This window comes from Bubalus kerabau, chromosome 12 (assembly GCF_029407905.1).
Source record: "Bubalus kerabau isolate K-KA32 ecotype Philippines breed swamp buffalo chromosome 12, PCC_UOA_SB_1v2, whole genome shotgun sequence".
NCBI classification, from domain to species: domain Eukaryota; kingdom Metazoa; phylum Chordata; class Mammalia; order Artiodactyla; family Bovidae; genus Bubalus; species Bubalus kerabau.
In genome coordinates this window covers 23396732-23418372 of record NC_073635.1, presented here as the reverse complement: position 1 = coordinate 23418372, position 21641 = coordinate 23396732, and the positions used below count along the sequence as shown (strand labels likewise).

Genomic DNA, 21641 nt, shown 5'->3' with positions numbered 1-21641 from the left:
ATTAACTGTTTAAGTTAAACTGTAAAACTTTGAGTCAAATATACTATTGGTAATGGCTGCCGTTTATGGGGACGCTACCTTTTCAGGCCTGATATTACCTGACTTACATGTACACCTCGCAGAAACCCAATGAGTGTTACTAAAAAGCAGAGACATCACTTTGCCAACAAAGGTCCATCTAGTTAAAGCTGTGGCTTTTCCAGTGGTTATGAACAGATGTGAGGGTTGGACCATAAAGAAGGCTGAGTGCTGAAGAATTGATGCTTTTGAACTGTGGTGCTGGGAAAGACTCTTAAGAGTCCCTGGAACAGCAAGGAGATCAAACCAGTCCATCCTAAAGGAAATTAACCCTGAATATTCATTGGAAGGACTGACACTGAAGCTCCAATACTTTGGCCACCTGATGCGAAGAAGTGACTCATTAGAAAAGACCCTGATGCTGGGAAAGATTGAGGGCAGGAGGAGAAAGGGGCGACAGAGGATGAATTGGTTGGATGGCATCACTGACTCAATGAACATGAGTTCGAGCAAACTTTAGGAGATAGTGAAGGACAGGGAAGCCTAGTGTGCTGCAGTCCACGAAGAAGTCGCAAAGAGTCAGACACAACTTAGTGACTGAACAACAGCAGCAACAAAAGGTGAAAGAACTCAGGCTGAGTCAGTTGCTTGCCCATGGCCATGAAGCTGTTGAGGGGCAGAATTTATCCCTGTCTGCCCAGATCCTGCTTTACAAGACAACGCACAACCACAGAATCATGTAAACACAAGAACAGAAGGCAGCACTTGAAGCTTTGTTAATAGAAGGGGGAAAAAGGCATTAACATTTTATTTTACTTACAGTCTTACAGAAACAGTTTCTTCTGAGATCCGACCACATGCAAAATCCTGAAGCATCCCATGTGGGGAAAACTGTTGTTATTCTAATCCCAGGCTGCAAGTAATGCTACAAAAACAATCTGCCACAACTTACAAGCTTAACAAGCTAAACAGGGAAAGTATAGAGAAATGAAAACATGTCCCTCCTCCAATATTTTCCACCATCTTAAAAACTCATCAGAGTCAGATTTCCAGATCTGCTCTAAGTAGACTGCAAGAAGATTATGGTAAAAACCACACCACACAAAGCGCGATTGTCTGAAATTACTCTGAAGTCAAATGTACATAAAATGGGGCCACACAGAGAAGAAGAGCTGGCTGCTGTGTAATTTCATGAAACCTGCTGGGCACCGAGGTCATGGGCAGCCAAAGTGAATTTTAAATGGTGCCAACCAGGAGGCTATAATCAGGACAGCCACCAGTGGGCGGATGAGATAAATGAACCAATTGACTTTCTTCCACCAGGCGATCAAAATAGGAATGCCATCTTTATGCATGAAACAAACAACAACAACAAAAAAAATGGTTTTTAAGTTAAAATATTCATCCTTCACATCTCTGTCTTTTCACTACATTTCTAGACTCTTCTTTCCTCCAGGCACATTTATGTGCGTGAACAGCATGCAGTGTGATTTCTGTTCCTACCTTGAGTTTTCCTGCAACCTACTCCAGAAAAATAAAATCTATTCCTACACAGCACAAACTTCTCCATAACCCTGGTCCACCAGCGTAGCAGATGTCGAGTGGCTGGTACTATCCAAGGGCAAGCTTAGAACTGATGATGGAGTCAGACACAGCCAAGAACCTGCCTTCCAATCAGGACAGTCAAATGGTAAAAGAAAGTGTCAAGATGAAAAACCACATCTTTTTAAGAGTGAGTGAAGTAATACTGGGGCTTCCCAGGTGGCTCAGTGGTGAAAAAAAAAAAAAAAATCCGCTTGCCAATGCAGGAGACACAAGTTCAATCCCTGGGTCAGGAAGATCCTTTGGAGGAGGAAATGGCAACCCACTCCAGTATTCTTGCCTGGAGAATCCCATGGACAGAGGAGTCAGGCAGGCTACAGTCTATGGAGTCACAAAGAGTCGGACTCGACTGGGCAACTGAGCACAAACGTACCAAGTTACACTTCTCACAGGAGGTTCTCAAAGACACCATGGATCTATATATTTAAGCCTGATCTTTCTCATGAGCTCTTTGCCCATGTTGCCAACTACCCACATAACCTTCCACCTGAAGTCCTTGAGCCACAAACTGTGGATTCAGGAGGTGTTCTTTGGTCATTATCCTCCAGATCCTATGAGATGCACAAACTGAGTAGGCTGCCAAGCAGGGCAGCTTCTGCCAGCCTTAGCCAATTGGGCTGCAGACCTTGAGTCTTTTCTCCTCAGCACTGCCCATTGAAAAAGCCAAAAAGGGACTTCCTGTGATCCAGTGATTAAGAATCTGTGCAGGGGACATGGGTTCCATCCTTGGTCCGGGAAGATCTCACCTGCCACAGGACTAAGCCCGTATGCCACAACTACTGAAGCCCACGTGCCCTGGAGCCCGTGCTCGGCAACAAAAGAAGCACTGAAAACAGAAGCACCGCAACTAGAGAAAGCTCCGCATGCAGTAATGAAGACCCAGGGCACCAAAAATAAATAAATAAATAAAAATTGATTTTAAAAAAGAAAAAGCCAAAAAGGGGCCGGTACAGGACAACGGGAGCTCTGGACATATTGCTATTGATTAAATTCCTTTGCAACATGCTTTTGCATTTGTGGGAGTCACATGACTTATGTCAGCGCAGCCACAGGATCACTGGCTTGCAATTGAATTGGTTCTGCCTTGATGTTCTTATTTTCCCTCTCCTCCAAGTTCCCCAATAAGATTAAGTCTCACTGAACTGCACTTCAACTGCTTGGGCCTTGCTGCCCCCTCCTTAGGGATCAGCACACCAAGGCTCTGGACTCTGGGAAACATAAGAGACAAATATAGATACGAAAGCTAGGATGGAAATACAAGCAGTGTGGCCTGGCAAGTCCCGTCTCTGTACCTCCTAGAAGGAGACTGTGGTTATGAGGTGGGGGACTCCCGCAGGAGGCGTGGTTTAGGACGCAAGGTGACTACAGAGATTGTCAAGATTATAATTTTCTATTTAAATTAGCCAACGCAACCCCTGAAAACAAAACAAACCTTCAAAACACATGAACAGCAGCAGAAACGATGTCTTGCCACTCACTAAATTGCAGAATATAGTGACTCTATTGTAGGTCCCACCTAGACAGGCAGAGAACGTGGAAAATCTTATATCTGTATCCAAGACAACGATGTGCATATAGTTGTCGGGGAGAAACAATACAGGGAGCTTGGATATTAACAGGGAGCCAAATGTGGTCAGGAGTGAGGAAAGGCTATATTGACTTTGACCATGAACCTATGTTCCCTTTTCCAGCTACACATGTGCTGGAATGCCACGGTCCCGTAGGGAATCCAGGTCTTCCCAGGTGTGCCCAAACCCCTCCCAACATCATCAGGTACAATCTGCTACCCATACAGAAGGTACCTTCGTAGACTGCAAGAGGGGACCATCTGGGTAACCTCATCATAAGATAACATTGGGGTCAGAATTTTAGAAAAACTCTGGAGCTTAAAGGTGGAGATAAACACTAAGAAAGTCAGGTCTCATATGTAGCAACTCTCACCAAGGAGCACTAAATCACATGAGAATTAGATGTCATCACAGAATCATACCAATTTAGAACTTAAAGGCACATTTCATTTTTTCCAAAATTTGATTCAACAAACATATGGGAACTATAACTTGCACTGGAATAATACAAGGACATTTCATTGTTCACGGCCTTCAATGCAACTACTTACGGCATAGAGATAATAATCATTGATAATATTAACTCATTAAGGCATAACTAGTTTCCTGTCTTGCTCTACCATATTACACACCTATAACATGAATAACATAAGCTATTACATATAAGCTATGAAAGGAATCTATTAGGTCTCCAAACTACACTCATTTACTCGTCTAAAAATAGGAGCCATAAAACCCTTTTGCCTCGATCTTAGAAATGTCTTCAAAATCGTTTTCTGATTCCCACAGCTTCGCTGAGGTCGTCTCCATCTCTGGCCGAGCCTGCTATAACAATATCCTCTTGCTGCCTTTCCTGGTTTTATTGTTTCCCCAGATCAGCCTTTATTCCTCATTGCTACTAGATTATATAGTTCATAAGTCAGTTTCTCCCATAACCACTCAAAGACTTCACTCTAAAGTTGACCTTAGGTAAGTGTAGAATTCTTACCATGAAACAAAAATACAGACTTTCAGACCTGATTTTGTTCCATCACCCCCACTCCATACTTTACAGGATATTGCCATTTCCTGAACGCCCATCAGATCTTTTTATAACTCCTTGGCTTTGAGAATTTGACATTTCCACTGCTCAAAATTCCAAGGAGTCTTCTGCTCATCTTTCAGACCTAGTTCATCTAGTGCCTCTGTTATGAAGCCTTTGCAGACCCCTCCAGACACGAGGTCCCTTCCTCTCCTGTGCTCCTACAACATTTTGTTCACACTTCAGTGGACCCTGAACATTTTTAAACATTGGTGATTTTTGCCCATTCACCAAAACCCCCAAAAGTTCATAGTATGATATAATCTGCAACTTGGCTAAGGCGGGAACTAGAATTAAGTATTGTATTTTAGCCAGGATCCAGGAAAGCTGAAACCAGCCTAAGTATTTCAAACACAGAAAATGCAATATAATATAGGAAACTGGTTACACAGATGATGGAAGAGCTAAAAAGCCACATAGATGTTAAAGAGGTGACCTGGAAACTGGCATCAACCAAAAACTACTACCATCCATGAGACTGGAATGGTGTTGGAAGAAGAGGGCATCACCAATGACTGGAAGAACCGGGCTGTGTACCTGGTGAAGGATTGTTGACAGTGACAGAGGGGAGCTGTGACAGTGAAGGTCAGGGCTTTCCAAAAGGAGAGACAATTGCTGCCAAAGATGCTGCGAAGGGAGAGCTAGAGAGACAGACATACCCTGGCTTCTCCTTGCCTCCCGTTTTCCAAGTGCCTCCCATTGGCCTAATCTATCCAGAGGCCAGGAGTCAAGGCTTCTGGGAAATGTAGTCTCCTGTGAAGCAGGAAATGACTGGCACCATGTGAGGCTGGTGAGCCCCTCACTTGGCAGCTGAATGAGCCTCACCAACCTCTCAACAACTATATGCAATGGAATGGACATCTGTGTCCTGAGTCCTTTGGACTGTAATTATACCTCACATGTTGGTTTCCTCTGTAAGACCATGAGCTCCTCCACAGTAGTGACCTTATCTCAACTTATATCCTGGTGTGGTATTTGACATTTGGTAGGCACTCAATACGGAGAAGGCAATGGCAACCCACTCCAGTACTCTTGCCTGGAAAATCCCATGGACAGAGGGGCCTGGTAGGCTGTAGTCCATGGGGTCGCTAGGAGTTGGACACGACTGAGCGACTTCACTTTCACTTTTCACTTTCATGCATTGGAGAAGGAAATGGCAACCCACTCCAGTGTTCTTGCCTGGAGAATTCCAGGGACGGGGAGCCTGGTGGGCTGCCATCTATGGGGTTGCCCAGAGTCAGATACGACTGAAGCGACTTAGCAGCAGCAGCAGCAGGCACTCAATAAATACTGTTCAGTTCAGTTCAGTCACTCAGTCGTGTCCGGCTCTTTGTGACACCATGGACTGCAGTACGCCAGTCTTCCCTGTTGATCACCAACTCCCAGAGTTTATTCAGACTCATGTCCATTGAGTCAGTAATGCCATCCAACCACCCATAAACACTCATGCCCTGGATTTATAACATGTTATAACTCAGCACTTCCTAAAGTTTGTTGTGCTGGCCACTAATTCAAAAAGAGGCTACTGCCTATCATAGGTAAGTGGACTCTGCAATTTCCAAACAAGTTTGTGAAACACAGTGTTAAAGTTAACCTGGAAGAAAAAAAAAAAGTTTAGCTGGTCTCATTGTACATTCAAGCTGCAATTAAAAAAAAACAATACTGTGGACTACATGGCTTAGAAACAACAGAAATTTATTTCTCCCATTTCTGGAAGCTAGAAGTTTAACATCAGAGGGCCAGCACAGTTGGGTGGGGGCTCTCTTCTCCTTGTATCTTCACATGGGCAGAAGGGGCGAGGTGCTATCTTCAACTTCTTTATAAGGGCACTAATCTCATCTGTGAGGGGTTCACCCTCATAACCTACTCATCTCCCAAAGTCCCCACCTTCTAATACCATCCCACTGGGCATGAGGATTTCAACAAATGAATTTTGTGGGAGGACACAAATATTCAGACAGAGCAGCTTGTTTCTTTATTGCAGATGATACAGTTCATTCGGAGCTTTCAAAATGTGCTTGAAGAGAGAGATGTAGAATTATGTAGCATCATGCAACATATATGACTATAGAACATACATGTTCTGTATTGCTTTAATTATCTTCACATTTGTGATATTTTATTTCTTTGAAATATTCCCATGAGGTAGAGAAGAACAAGGTCACTTACAGATAAAAATGTTGCTAATAAATAACTAAAACTAATACATCAAGTATTAATTGAATATATAAGATGTTATTTACTATTCTAAATATTATAGGGCTAGAAGGAAAATGTAAATATTCACCTATGTTAAGAGACTTATTATTCCTAATGGCCAGAAATTCTGAATTCTACATATAATACAAAATGGAATTTCAATTATTGCTGAAATAGTATGGTGATAGCATTCACAACTCAGCCAATAACTAATGGGATAACTTTGGGTGTCACTCTAAAATTCAGTGTTCATAACTGTTTAAAAAAAGAGAGAGAGAGACAACAAATTACCTGCCTTACTGGGGTGAAATAAGAACTGAATATGTTCTAAGGATCACCAGTCCCTTCAGGGATCCCATTGCAAATTACTTAGGAAAACACTTAATACTACACCTTCCTCATGCCCCCCAGGAGGTTGCTATAGGCATCAAAATACTCTAGATTCTGTGCTGTAATGAAATTTATTAACTTTCCATAACCAACTGTTTCTCCAATCTACTTGTTTCCCAAATGGTTCTGCTTTTCCTGTTTACAGCCACTGGTATCCCCCAGAAATCTGTGATCCCTTGAACACGAACGTGATGCCTTATGAAAACAAAACTACGAATTTTAATGATAGCCAGGAATAAACGTTTTAAACTTGAGGCTGTTACGCTTTCTGATTATAAGCAACACGCACACAAGGACACCCTTGGCAAGCTAGAGTTAGCTGCAAAGTTCAAGAACCAATAACGGAACAGTGATGACTCTGTATGAGGCGCAAATCAGATGCATCTTGAGATGCTGCCTATGTATTGTAGAGTGAGATAAAGCTGTCTTGAGTGTGTTTTTTAAGTTTTTCTTTTGAAATGATTATGAATTTACATGCCTCAGCTGGTTTTTCCTATAACTGAAAATACATGTTTTACAAGGCAATGGGACAATTCATAAATCTATGCAGATGTAAATCTAGTGAGATTTAGTTAGTGTGTCAGTGAGACTTGATTTAGTTTAGTTTATGTGGTTTTTCAGGTAGTCATGTATGGATGTAAGAGTTGAACCATAAAGAAAGCTGAACATCAAATAACTGATGCTTTCAAACTGGTGCTGGAGAAGACTCTTCAGTCTCTTGGACAGCAAGGAGATCAAACCAGTCAATCCTAAAGGAAATCAACCCTGAATATTCATTGGAAGGACTGATGCTGAAGCTCCAATACTTTGGCCACCTGAGGCGAAGAAGTGACTCATTAGAAAAGACTGATGCTGGGAGAGATTGAGGCTGGAGAAGGGGGCGACAGAGGATGAGATGGTTGGATGGCATCACAGACTCAATGGACATGAATTTGAACAAACCTCGAGAGATAGTGAAGGGCAGGGAAGGCTGGCATGCTGAGTCCATGGGTTTGCAAAGAGTTGGACACAGCTTAGCAACTAAGCAACAACAAATGAGTTAGTGAAACTAACCAGTCCAGACAGACCCTGACCTCAGAAGTGTCAGCTCTCCCTGCATTAGCTGGTGGCAACAAAGGGAAGTAAGTTAAAGATCAGATGATGCTCTTCGAAAGACTCTACTCCACAAGAACGAAATGAAGATTTGGACATTATGGGTATAGTGGCTTTTAAGTGGCTCAGAGTTCAAAGCAACTCACCTGGACTTTACACGGTAAGGTTAGAGGAAGGAGGAAACAGTAGTTCGTGATCTCTAAGGTGTAATTTAAAGAGGAGCAAGAAGAGCTCTGCCTGTTGCCCCAACTGGCCCAGGAAATGCCTGGATTTCTTAAAAATTAGAGCAACTTCTTACGGTGAGGACACTGTCACTAAAGGGCCACTCTGCCCATTAACACACCAACACTTATTTGCCTTATTTCTCAGCTGCCACGTGACAGAGAACCTGGATGTGAAGGAAAGCAGAACGTGACAAATCGTCATGCCTGATCAGGTTTAAAGTGGAGCAAGGGGAGGAGACGTTGCAAGCCCTCATCCCAAAGGATGAAAGACAAGTCCAGGTGGAGCCCTACGGTGAGAGGCTCCAGAGAGGCCATGATGCTTTCAGCACAGAGATGGGTTTGTGGCAAGAAGCACTCTGTCGTCATTCCTGTTGTGAGTGGCATTTAACCATCAATTAGTTGAAGAGATGGTCTCGCCTGGCTTCTCTGAACAGAGCTGTGTCTCAACTGGAAAGTTAGTTGTTTACTACTGATTTGCATTCCACACTCATTTTAAACACATATGTGACTCGCATCCAAACGAAATATGGAATAATGCCTATTTGGGACTCCTCCGAGCCCTCTCATTATAGCACCAGCAATTTCCAAAGATGAAATCTACAGATTCGGACCCTGACAATTACAAGCACCCATGGGCAGAACTTCAGTTCAGTTCAGTCGCTCAGTTGTGTTGACTCTTTGCGACCCCATGGACTGCAGCGCGCCAGGCCTCCCTGTCCATCAGCAACTCAAACTCATGTCCATCGAGTCGGTGATGCCATCCAACCATCTCATCCTCTGTCGTCCCCTTCTCCTGCTGCCTTCAATCTTTACCAGCATCAGGGCCTTTTCAAATGAGTCAGCTCATTTGAACTTAAGATAGCCTTAATATGTCTTTACAGTGTTCTTACATGCTTCATTTACAGAGCCCGTAAATAAGATATTTTTCTAATGCATACGTCAAAAGTTTGGTATTAAGCTTTAAAAAGTCTGTTAAAGTATTTAATGATGTATCAGAAAGGACATAATATTGCATTCCACAAACAGAAACATTACAACCTCTATCTTCTCATAACACCATTACTATACTTTCAGCACGGGAACATTTTTACTAGACATGATACTTTTCAAAGGCTTTCTATGTGCCTGTTAAAAATTCAATTGAGGATAAAACTCAACCCAAGCTGGTTTTTAAAAATTATGACAAAGACATGACTTAAAATATAAGATGGAGATGGTGGCAATTAAAGTTTATGAGCAAGTTACTGCAAGAAAGGCAGAAGCCACTGACTCCTCGGAGGACTTCTCTTATAGGTGGTAAATGTCCGTGGACCACAGTGCCCCCTCTGTGTTGTCCCATTCGTTTGCAGGTGACATTTTAACCTCGAAGCAGCCACAGCAAGACGATTCAAAATGAAGTTGACACTGTGTCCTTTAACGAATTCCAAAGTACTGCAGGGCTTTTACTGCCTGATGTTACACCATATGTGCACACTCTGGACACAGCAGGCAGGGTTCAGCAGGATGCTTCTGCACGCAGCCATTCTCCTGCTTCCTGTTGTTTGGAGCAATCCTAAGTTTAGCTAAACATAACCTTTCTGGGTGGATCATTTTTTAGAAGGAGAATCCACCTTATAGCAGAGTGCCCTGTAATGTTGACTGTATTTTGAAAGCACAGACATTGAGTAGATTCACAGAACTCAGTGATTTGGTGCTGTGCTGTCTTTATGAAACCTATTTTATGAAAACTTTCATAAAATTATTTATCACTCAAGTTTTTATGCATAAAAGCTTGAGCAAGTATGAAATGAACAGGAGGAATTCTTTCTGAAGCATTTTTTTGGTCAACTGGTCTATCACTAAAGTGGTAGTGATTAATGGCAAACTTTTCAAAATCTTTTCTGTAGCTCAAGTTTTTTTTTAATTCTAAAATGACGACTGTCTTGGGTAGTGGGGATATATTTACTTACTCGGGTCCTCAAAAGGTTTGAATCAGAAAATCCCTCTTAGGTTTCACATTCAGAATTTTTTTCTGCAGGATATGAGTAATCTATTTGAGACATGCTAATAAGAACCTATAGCCTCAGCTCAATGTCAGTAACTCTTAACAAGTGAGAGTTCATGAAGAGCATATACGAGGGAAAAAACAGACCTTTTAAAAGTATACATAACATCTACTATGGTCTTTCCCCTTGAGTTTTCTGTAAAGTAGAACATTAAGCTCTTTATAATTCCCCCAAATCTATAGATAGCTTAGATAGAGAAGCATAAATCTCACAAGTCTCAGATTTACTTCCTGTTGCCTTCTTGCATGAGACATTTAAAGGTAATCAATAAAAACTGATTCCTCTTCGTAAGCACTTTCCTGTTGTACCATAAACAACAGTAGCCTCTGCCCCAAAGTGAAGAGGAAAAAATGAAAAGTAATGTTTACCAGGAGAAAAAGAAATTACCCAAGTATTTTTCCTGAGCCAAGTGAAACACAAACAGCAAGTCAAAAGTTTATTCTTAAAGAAAAAAAAAAAAAAAAACCTTTTAAATATTCCTGGCTTTAGTCCTGTTTTTCAAATCTGAGGTATCAACAAATTTTTAACTCCGGATTTGTATTTCCACTCTCTGCAAAAACCTCATTCCGTTTCCTAATGGCTTTCCGGTACTGTCCTTCTGTAGGAATCTATACATCACACGCAAGACTTGTGCTCAACGCTGAACAGTAAAGGAAGGACAGTTAAGCCCCCCAATTACCTCCTAGGGCAGAGTGAGCCACAAAACCCCAGGGAACAAATAGATGAGAACAGAGTTACATCTGGTAAGGAAATGAAGAACTGCAAACAACTGGATCTCTTACTCCAAAACACAACACTCTAGGCCCCTTGCATTTTCAGCACAAGAATTTTCATACTCAAAACGTTACTTGAAAGTTTAATATTAGATAATCTGAAATCATCTGTTGGGATGTCTCCAATATGTAGACTCTATCTGAGGACTCTGTAGTGTTTTCTCCTCTTCTGGTTTTTCACAAAAGACTGCAAGAGAGCACCCAAAGAAAGAGCCGGGTCGCAGACTCTTACTTTGCGATGAAGTTACAAATATATTTTATATGTTTTCCTGGCTTCCTGTTTCCCCGTGTTCTGTACTATCTGCAGAGGTTGTCATATTTCACCAAGGCGGATTATAAATCAGACAAGTTCAGCCCGTCAGGTTGAAAAATGGAGGTGAAAGGCACAGCGGAAAATAAATAAAGTATAATTAAAACCATATGACCAGAAATACTGAAGCAATACTTGTTGGAGGAAACCCAAGTAAAAATCAAACCTTTTCTGGTGTTAGTGAGACTAGCCAGTCCATTTGAAATAAGCACACATCACTTGTTAAAAATTCCTTTTTTTTTTTTCCTTCACAGCAAAAGCAGTCCTAACAAAGTAATTAAGCCTATCTTTGTGGCATAGTGAAATTCGTAATTGTTCGTGTACAACTGATCTCTCATTTAAAACTGTAATCACTTATTTAGAAACATAATTTAAGATGGGGCAAGGCTCAATTTTATATCCAACAAAGAGTATTAAAGGCTTATGATGACAATGTTGAGTCAAAAACCTTTTCTACTTTTCGTGAAGTTTTCATCTCATAAGATCTCAGGGTTCCAGAAAGACACAGATACTGTAATCGCTGGTTGTTGATCGTAAAGAGCCAGTAGGTATAAAATCCAAACTGTCTCCTCTCCAACATTATAAACAACCTACACGTTACTGCCCCACAGAGGTGGTACTTAGCAGACCAACTATGTACATGTTTGGGGATATACAGAAATTAAGAGCTCTTGATGTTTATAAAGCAATTCCGGTAAAGAATCTCTGACTTTGGCAATCTGTCCCCAAAGCCACTCTATATCCACATCTCCCTATCGTTCCAAGTGTCAATTACCATAATCTCAGTAGACAGCTGGAACACAATTTTCAATATTGCTCCAGGATTCCAGTAAACAAGTGAAGTTGAGCGAAGTCACTTACCCCCCAGAAACTGAATTCCTCCGGCCACTCTTCCTACGGTCCGGGAGATGAGCTCCGACACGCAGCAGCCCATGAGGGCGGTGAGCGCCACCAGAAGGAGCAGGCCACAGCCCAGGCCGGTCACGATGGTACAGATTCTCCATTCCGCGCTGGGAATGCCCTGGAAAGAGGCATAGCGCCCACACTCCTCAACCATCACCATCATCTGCCGACTCTCATCGTGCACGGGATACGAGCACCTCCGGAAAGTGCCGAAGGACACGGGCTTGCCCAGCTGTGATCCCCAGAGCCAGTAAGGCATGAAGAACCCCACGCAGGAGGTGGCTGCACAGAGAAACGACAGCAGCGCCCAGATGACCCCGGTACAAGTCAGACTGGATGCCATCTTTCACCTGACAGGGCAAGGAGGACCCAAAGTAACTGTTCCGGGTCTGCAGGAAGAAGTAAAGGCCTTCAAACTACCGGTTCCCCGCAGGTAATCCACAGTTCTGTGAAGGGAGAGTGGCCACTAACAAAACGGATCGTCAGTCTTACTGGACATCAACTTCCCATTCTCTGCAGTAAGGATGCTGATCCCTGGAAAAACCACAACATTAAAGATTAAATGTCTTTACAGAAAAGATACGACAAACTCAGTTGGTCTGCAACTTTCAATTAACACCCATTCAGAGGCACCTCCATAGTTCAAAAGTGAGAAGAACCCATTCTATCAACTTCTCTGTAATTCAAATTTTGTCAGACTGGCTTAAAGCTTTTTCACGTACACATGTTCCCTAATTAACTCCGACAGCTACTTACTTAAAGAAATGCATGACTTATTCCTACTTGCCAAGTCAGTGAATTCATTTCATATCCTCATGTTAAAAAGAACATAGCATTTTTACTGGTGGTAAACAGAATTCTGAATGTTATACTAAAATAACCATAGTGTAGTTTATTCAGTTGGCTTACAAGTTCACACTCATAATTTGCAGCAACTTTTCTGTGTTCCTTTAGGTGCATTAACTCTCTGCATGATCCCGAACAAAATAATTAGGCTCATTTTCACAATTACAGACTGTCTAGGCATACAGAGTGGATGGGACTCTTTAGGCGTCTTGCCATGCTTATTCAGTAGTGTTTGGGAATGCCTTCAGTCTCAACTATCTTCTCTAGTGTCAACAAAAGAAAGCCTGTGTACGACTCATTTTCATATCTGCAATTCTGATTAATTGCTTCTAATTAAATTATTGGAACCATCTTTCCCACTGAATGAATGACTGCGTCTCATCTGAAAAAGAGTCCATACCTTCCAGTCATTCCAGGGGTTCCACTTGCATCCTGCCCTCCCTTTTCAAACAGAGTTCCTTAGAACCACCTTCCCTACTTTTCATAAAGAACACAGAAGCCCAGAGCCCATGCACCCCACAGTTCCATTCCCAGGACTCCAGCTTTCAGGGTCCATCTCAAATCCTCCCCCTCTCCTTTCCAACTCTCGCCCCTGCCCTTTGCTTTCCACCCACCGCCCCTTTTCCACTCCAGTATGTCATTCACTCCAGGGGAGCTCCGGCTACTTTTTTTTTAATCTTGTCAACTGATGTCAGCATCAGCATTAGTCGCTGAAGTTGGTCTGTCTGGGCCCTGAGGCTGGGGCAGACGCGGGGGGGGGGGGGGGGGGGCACTAAGTGGGTGGCGAGGGGACCCTCAACTCGAGTTGGGGCCAGGCACCCCGGGGGGTAAGACCAGACAAGCCCTTAGCCAGCCAGTCCCCCGCAACGGCCGCAACCACCCCCACCCCGAAGACACACAACTATCCTTTAACTCCCCAAAGGGGAAGAGGGATATTTTCCAGCCGGCCCTGCGCGGAGGGAGGAGGTGAGGATGGGGTCCCCCACCCCGCCCCGGAGGCAGACGGACGCGGCGGGCCGGGCGAGCCGGCGGGAAGCCCAGCTCAGGAAGTCCGGAGCCTCGGGGGCAGCCCAACTCCGGCGTCCGGGGACGAGGGCGAGAGAGAAAGGCGCGGAGCCCGCGCCCCAGGGCAGCCGCGCGCTGGACTCACATGGCTGGCGGGCGGCGGCCGCCCTCCCTCCCGGGGCCGGGGCGCACTCACAACTTGCTGTCCCTCCCCGGCGGAGCATCCACGGCGCGCCTGACCGTCCTTCCTTCTTCGCCGCGGTCCGCGACAGCCGCGGAGCCTCCGGGGCCGGCCGCGGGAGAGGCGTGCAGGGGCCGGCAGGGGGCGGAGGTCTCCGAGAGGACGCGCGGCGCCGCGTCCGGGCAGCCCGCGCTGCTCCGGCTCTCCGGCGGCGGCTCGGGCGGAGCGCTGGGGCGGTGCGCGGGGCACCGGGGCTCACGGGCGGAGGAGCCGATCTGATCTGCCTTTGGCAGGCGAGGCACGCAGCGCCTCCTCCCCTCCGCCGCCCAGCCCTCCTCTCGCCTGTCCCCTCCCCTCGCGCCCGCCGGGACCCGGAGCGGACGCGGCCCGGGCGCGGCCGGCGGGGACCCTCCCGCCGCGCGGGGCGGGGAGGGGGCGCGGCCCCTTAGAGCCGGGGTCCCCTCCCACCTCACTCCCCTCAACCTGAGCGGCTTTCTCGGCCCCTCCGGCCCCGAGCCCCCTCCCGCCCTCCTCGCACCGTCACTGCTTCCAACCCGAGAGTGGGATGGAGGCTGACAGACCGAGAAGTGGGGGAGAAAGTTGCTGGTCCTCTGGGGTGCTCCCCGGCGGGGGGGCGGCGGGGGGACGGGAGGGGGTCTGGGAGCTGAGACACGCTCCCTGGCTGCTCTCCTGAGTCTGGTGTTTGGGGTTTAAGCTCCGGCTTCCGACCGCCTGTAGGAGATGGAGATGGAGAGCAGGGCTCTAGAGACTGGTGCAGTGATTCCTTTCGAGCTTTCCTGGGATGTGGTCACTTTGGAAGGGGGTGAGCAAGGCCAGTGTGGGCGTGGGAATGGGAGGCAGAGAGCGGAGAGCCCCCTCTGGGGTTCCGTCTGGCAACCGCCTTTCCAGCCAAGCCAGAGGAAAAAAGCAGGGGAAGATTCCAGCAAACCTCTCCCAAGAGACCTCCTCTTTGGGAACCTCTTTCAAAGCGTTTCTCCCTGTCTGTCCCCTCTCTCCCCCTTCTATTTCTGTCTCTCTCTCTCTCTCTCTCTTCCCCTCCCTCTCTTCCCTTCCACCTTTCGGTCCAATCACTCTTGCAATCAATACTTCCATTGAATTTCTTTACCTAGAAAACACTGGTTTTAATTCCCTCTTTGAACGTCAGGTCTTTTTTGCTTGTCCTTAGCGCTAACCCCTTTGGAAGTTGAGAGCCACATTCAGCAGACTGTGGGAGTCCTTGCTGAAGGCGGTATTTTAAGAACCCTGCCATGTGGGAATAACAGTTTGTGAAGTAGCTATTTCCCCACATACAGTTTTTGTGCTTTTTCAAAAGTTGAAAGTAATCGTTGGATAGATATAGATTTCATAGTAAATTTTCAAATTACACCATTTTAATTAGCCATGGTGGTGCACATTTTTGTTTTACTACTACAGATGGAGATGTGCATGCTTACACTATTAATTTGAGAGGCTTTGTGTAATTAGTTCCCACTCTTTATGAGGTCATAGACCTTTTTAAGAATATGATGAAACTGATGAGAACCTTCTCACCCCGCTGCCAAAAAAAAGACGAAAATGCACTTCCATATCAATCTTCACCACAGTGGTTCTCAAGCAAGAGAAGAAGGCAGTTTATAATCCCTCCCAGGGAATAGTCTGCAAGATATGGAGATATTTTTGATCATCATGACCAGGGCGATACAGCTAATATCTGGTGGACGGAAAGGCCAGGGATGCAGCTAAATACCCTACCAGGTACAGGACAGCCTCCCAGAATTATCCATCCCAAAATATCGACATTCTGAGGTTGAGAATACCGGTTTCAATAAAATGTCAGACTGCTCCCTGTTCCCCCCTCAGCCCATTCATGATTGGAGTCCCTGATGAAATGCCTTAAGTTATTTTTGTTTGTTTTGTACAAGCTGCTGGTTAATGAGCTCAGTGACTGTGTGATAATGATTGCTCTGACTTTCAGTTCTGTATCCTAACCTAGTTTTTAACACAGAGCCTTTAGATCTGTATAATGTGCAGGTAAAAGGTATGACTCCATAAAGACAAAATAATGAGAATGACATTTGGACTCACTCTCCACATTCCCGCTGTGGATATTGGTCCAGGATGCTCTTCTCGATTTGGAGTTTGAAGCTCTGAGATGGCCTATTGAGATTAAGTCCTTGCTGTGTCTCAGTCCCTACACCGTCTTTTTTTTTTTTTTTTTTTTTTTTTGGCCTTGCCACGTGAGATCTTAGTTTCCCCACAAAGGATCAAACCTGGGCCCCCTGCAGTGGAAGATAGGAGTCCTAACCACTGGATCACCAAGGAAATACCCCTAAGTCTCCTTGATAGATTATTTTATCTAGTCCTCAAAATAAAAAGGAAAAAAAAATATGAAGGAGGTGCAATTATTATTTTACAGAGAGGTTAAGTAATTTGCCTGAGACCTTACAGCTGAAAGGTGGACTTCAAAAAAATCTCATTATCTGAACTATTAAACAGAGTAAATGCTGTTGAAGAGATTCTGCCTAACATGAAAATAAAGATAGAGGAGGAGGCTTTTAAAAAAAAGTCTGTCAGGATACAGCATCAATTACTTGTGAAAGCATAGTGTATTACCTATTAGGACTCAAAAATTTCTATCTTAGAAATGATTGTGTTACTAGCTCAGTTGTGTCCAACTCTTTGGGACCCCCATGGACTGTAGCCCACCAGGCTCCTCTGTCCATGGAATTCTCCAGGCAAGAATACTAGAGTGGGTTGCCATTCCCTTCTCCAGGGGGTCTTCCCAGTCAAAGGATCAAAGCCCGGTCTCCTGCATTGCAGGCAGATTCTTACCATCTGAGCCACCAATTTGAACAAGTGGTCACCTTTCTGAGCCTAAGTTTTCTTATTTGTAAAAAGAGGTCAGAAATAGATGATTCTGCTTCATGACTTCTAGCATCATGATTATATAGTTAATCTTATATTTGAGAAAAAGTTTAAGGGTTATCTAGTTTTGTTCACCGAGAAGGCAATGGCACCCCACTCCAGTACTCTTGCCTGGAAAATCCCATGGGCAAAGGAGCCTGGTAGGCTGCAGTCCATGGGGTCGCGAAGAGTTCGGACACAACTGAGCGACTTCACTTTCACTTTTCACTTTCATGCATTGGAGAAGGAAATGGCAACCCACTCCAGTGTTCTTGCCTGGAGAATCCCAGGGACAGGGGAGCCTGATGGACTGCCGTCTATGGGGTCGCACAGAGTCGGACACGACTGAAGTGACTTAGCAGCAGTTTTGTTCAACTATATAATTTTACAAATGAGGAAGCAGAGCCTCTGAATTCTTCCAGTGTCTTACCCAAAGCTGAACCTTGAATCCATGTATTTAGATTTCTCATTTCATTCCACCATGTAATGATCATCCCACACTACAAAATCATCTGAATTATTCCTTGAGAGCTTGTATACTTACTTTATAGGCAGACTGCATTATCTTTAAAACCCTTTCATTAAATTTGCACCTTCAAAGGATCTTTAAATTACATTCCAGCCAGAAGTTCTCACAAAGCAGATGCAGCTCATACCTCTTATTTCAGGCTTGAGTTTCTAGTATGTTTAGATGGTAGTCCTGTTGAGTCATGAGATCATGAATGTAAAAATATGTGGAAAACTATAAAGCATCCATGACAACACTCTTGGTTGGGTGCCCAGTATTAATTCCCAGTCCCCTCTCCCTTATTTGGGCTTCCCTGGTAGCTCAGCTGGTAAAGAATCTTCCTGCAATGCAGGAGACCTGAGTTCAACCCCTGGGTTGGGAAGATCCCCTGAAGAAGGAAAAGGCTACCCACTCCAGTACTCTGGCCTGGAGAATTCCGTGAACTGTATAGTCCATGGGGTCGCAAAAAGTTGGACATGACTAAGCGACTTTCACTTTCACTTACTTTCTCCCTTATTCACTCAATACTTTTGGTCAACACCTGACCCTATTCTAGACAGTGAATCAGCTGAGGTGTCCCCTAGAAAAGACTGTATTTTCTGCTAAAAGGAGGCATGAGAAAACAGTTCATCAACCAACTTGGCTACCATTATTAAAGAATAAGATGTTTAGAGCTATGGCAGCCTTCTTGTAACCATGAGGGGAATCACAGAGATACAGTCCTAGCACCCTAAAGTTGTGGAGCTACACACCTCCTTTTGAATGTTTTAGAAGTGAGTCATAGATTATTAATAGTTTTAAGTTACAGTTATTTGAATTTTATGCTTTTTAGTGTCTGAAAGCATTTCTAATTGATAAAGCATTGTACAGAGAAAACACATGTTCAATGATTAAAAAACCACACATTAGTCAACATCCCAGTGTTTGGCAATAGAAGATAGATACTCAGTACTTTGAACATTAACTGAGGGAATTCATAAATCAATATTATTGTGATGATTTTTGTTTCCTAGTGCCGCCTAAAGAGTGGGTATTTTACTTTTAAACAGATAAAGTGTGCTATGTGAAATTAGGGAAGAAATGTGATGGTGAAATATAGGAAACACCATGGAATCCATCACTTCTGACCATCAAGGAAAGGTTGTAAAGGGACTTCTTTGGTTCACATTTGTGGCAGTCACTCTATTTTGGCTGATATGGTTTCTATTCCCAACCCTCTTCTTCCATATCTTTCTCTCCCATCAAAGCAATGAAAGCTAAAATCTCCATCTTCCAGCCTCTCTTCAAGTTTGAGGGTCATTTGATAGTGCTACCCAAGGAGAGGCAAGGGGAGGGATGCTGGGCCCATCACAGCCACATCCTGTTTCCTCAGCCCTAGAAAATGGATGTGGTACACCTTCGCAACAGGCGTCTTTCAACTACGAGGTGACAAGCGTGAGGACCAAGCCCACGCACTAAGAATGATGGGGTAAAATAGTGAGTCTGGATCCATAGTATCACTTTTAGGCTCCTGCATTATCCTCAGACTTCTCTTGGGTGAGACCAGCAACCCTTCGCTGTTTAAATCTGGGAGTAGCAATAAGTACGTACCTGCTGGAGTATTCAAACTAACTGTTCTTTTGCCACGCAAGAGCCAAAACCACAGTAAAGTGGATTAGAGCCAGACACTAAGCAGAGCAGAGAGAGGGCAGAACAGTGTCAAGGGGGAGTTCGTTCTCCAGCAGTTGGTGGCTGCACCGGGCATTCGTCATCTATAGCATGGGTTAGAGACATAGACCCGCCTTAAAACTTGGCGATGGAAATGGGAAGAGCTTTGAAGATAGTTGACAAAATGTGCTCAGTCACCTTCAACTCTTTGCGACCTGATGGACTGTATCCCGCCAGGCTCCTCTGTCCATGGGATTCTCCACTAAGAATACTGGAGTGGGTTGCCATTTCCTTCTCCAGGGCATCTTCCCAACCCAGGGATCAAGCCTATGTCTCCGGTTTTTCCAGCATTGGCAGACAGGTTCTTTACCACTGAGCTACCTGGGAAGCCAAAAATAAGTAGAGACCACGGTAAATTCTTCCTTTTTGCCACTTCCTTCCTAAGCTCCCATTCCCTTCATGAATGCCATCTTTTTTTTTTTTTTCCTGTAAATTAAGCCCACCTTTTATTGAAATTTTGTTCCAATAAAACATATCCAAGCCTGAATGGAAAGTGCTTTTTTTTATTTCCTTCGGAGGCTGTATCTCTGATTCATTCTATTTTTTTTTTTAATTGGAGTATAATTGCTTTACAATGTTGTGTTAGTTTCTGCTGTACAATGAAGTGAATCAGCTATATGTATACACATATCCCCTCCCTCCCACACAGACCATCCCACCCCTCTAGGTCATCCCAGAGCACTGAGCTGGGCTCCCTGTGCTATACAGCACACTCCCACTAGCTATCTGTTTTACGCATGGAGGTGTATATACGTCAATCCTCTCCGTTCGTCCCAACCTCCCCTTCCCCTCCCCACAGACCCTGGCCCCATGTCCACAGCCTGTTCCTTTCATCTGCGTCTCTACCCTTCATAAATGCCTTCTTAAAACAGGTTTAAGCAGGTATTGCTATGCTGTCCATCTTATTGATAAGGAATAAAAAAATCTCATGGGACAAGTGACCTTTCGGGTTTCCTGGTCTCCATTTCAGGTCACCTCTGGATGAGATTATGGATTGCTTGTAGGATACTTAGTCTCCTGTTTGTATCCATACATTTACCATAGCTGGCCCAACATCCTATTAAAGTAAGGTTACCTGTTTCATTTTCCAGGAACTTTTCTTCATGCATTTGATAGACTCAAGACCCCTCTTCCTGTAGAAGCTGCACATGTCTCATTATGTACAATTTCTAAACATAGTGATTTGTCTGACCATATTCCCCAGGAGCCCTCATGGAAATAAGATGCATACAGTCTGTGGCCTGATCCCTGGGGTGCTGTCTGCATTATTCATTTAAAGTTTGTGAATTACTTTGGAAATATAAAGTGCCATATAATTTCTCTAGATTATTCTTTTATGAATTAAAGGAGCATACAAATTTTAAATCAATAACTTATTCATAAGAAGAAAAAAATGTGAAGTGTTAAATCACATTTAACATAGCAGACACTTCACATTAAACCATCAAAATGGGAAATGTCCATAATACATTATATATATATTTTTGCTACATGACCCAATATGCATTTGAAAGCAGTGCATAATTCTGCTTAATACTGAATCGTGTTACACTTTTGCCACTTTAAAATCATGCTTCTTTTTTCTTCCAGTATCAAAAAATCATCTTAGGCTTTTTCAGTGTTACAACCATGTTTTCTGATTTTTAAAAAATTTTCCCAGAATATGTAGAAAGAGGACTATAATGAGCTTCATAGAAAGATAAAAATTTTTGTGCATGTGTAGATAATAATATCTATCAGTCAGTCATAATTTCTAAGAGAATTCACAAAGATCTGTTCTATTGTATTTAAAGATCTTAAATCCCACCCTCCTTCACCAAAATAAGATGCACTGCATACTAATACACTGACTGTACTAATACAATGGTCTAAGAGAACAGTGGGCTTCCCAGGTTGCTCCGTGGTAAAGAACCTGCCTGTCAATGCAGGAGACGCAGGTTTGATCCCTGGGTCCGGAGGATCCCCTAGAGAACCAAATTTGCAGCCTGCTCCTGTATTCTTACCAGGAAAATTCCCGCCAACAGAGGAGCCTGGCAGTCTACAGTGCATGATGCCGCAAAGAGTCAGACAAGACTTAGCGACTAAACAACAGAGGAAAGCCAAACCGAAATGCTGAATTTGGTATTATAATACTGAGAGGTTAACAAGCACTGATTTTTCTAAAGTTAAATACTTTCATATTACAGCCATGTGAAATGGGAGTGTGAAAACGCTTCTTCACCAGTTTCCTGGTTTTCCCCAGGAAAAATTTAATTTCACCCTACCTCTCTCCACTCATTGGAGCT

The 21641-nt window shown here is 43.9% G+C and overlaps 1 protein-coding gene across 2 annotated transcripts in view; it reads right to left on the bottom strand.

Moving 5' to 3' along the window:
• Positions 1-14679, bottom strand: part of LHFPL6 (LHFPL tetraspan subfamily member 6) — a 236704-nt gene extending 222025 nt beyond the window's left edge. Inside the window, exons 1-2 of one of the 2 annotated variants that reach the window (XM_055542307.1) lie at positions 14202-14679; positions 12164-12739 (exon numbers count right to left, since the gene is read on the bottom strand). In XM_055542307.1, the coding sequence (XP_055398282.1) occupies positions 12164-12548 (385 nt within the window). In that variant the 5' untranslated portion in view covers positions 12549-12739; positions 14202-14679. The remainder of the gene's footprint in view (positions 1-12163; positions 12740-14201) is intronic. The other variant, XM_055542306.1, reaches the window with a different exon arrangement.
• Positions 14680-21641: the final 6962 nt, after the last annotated feature.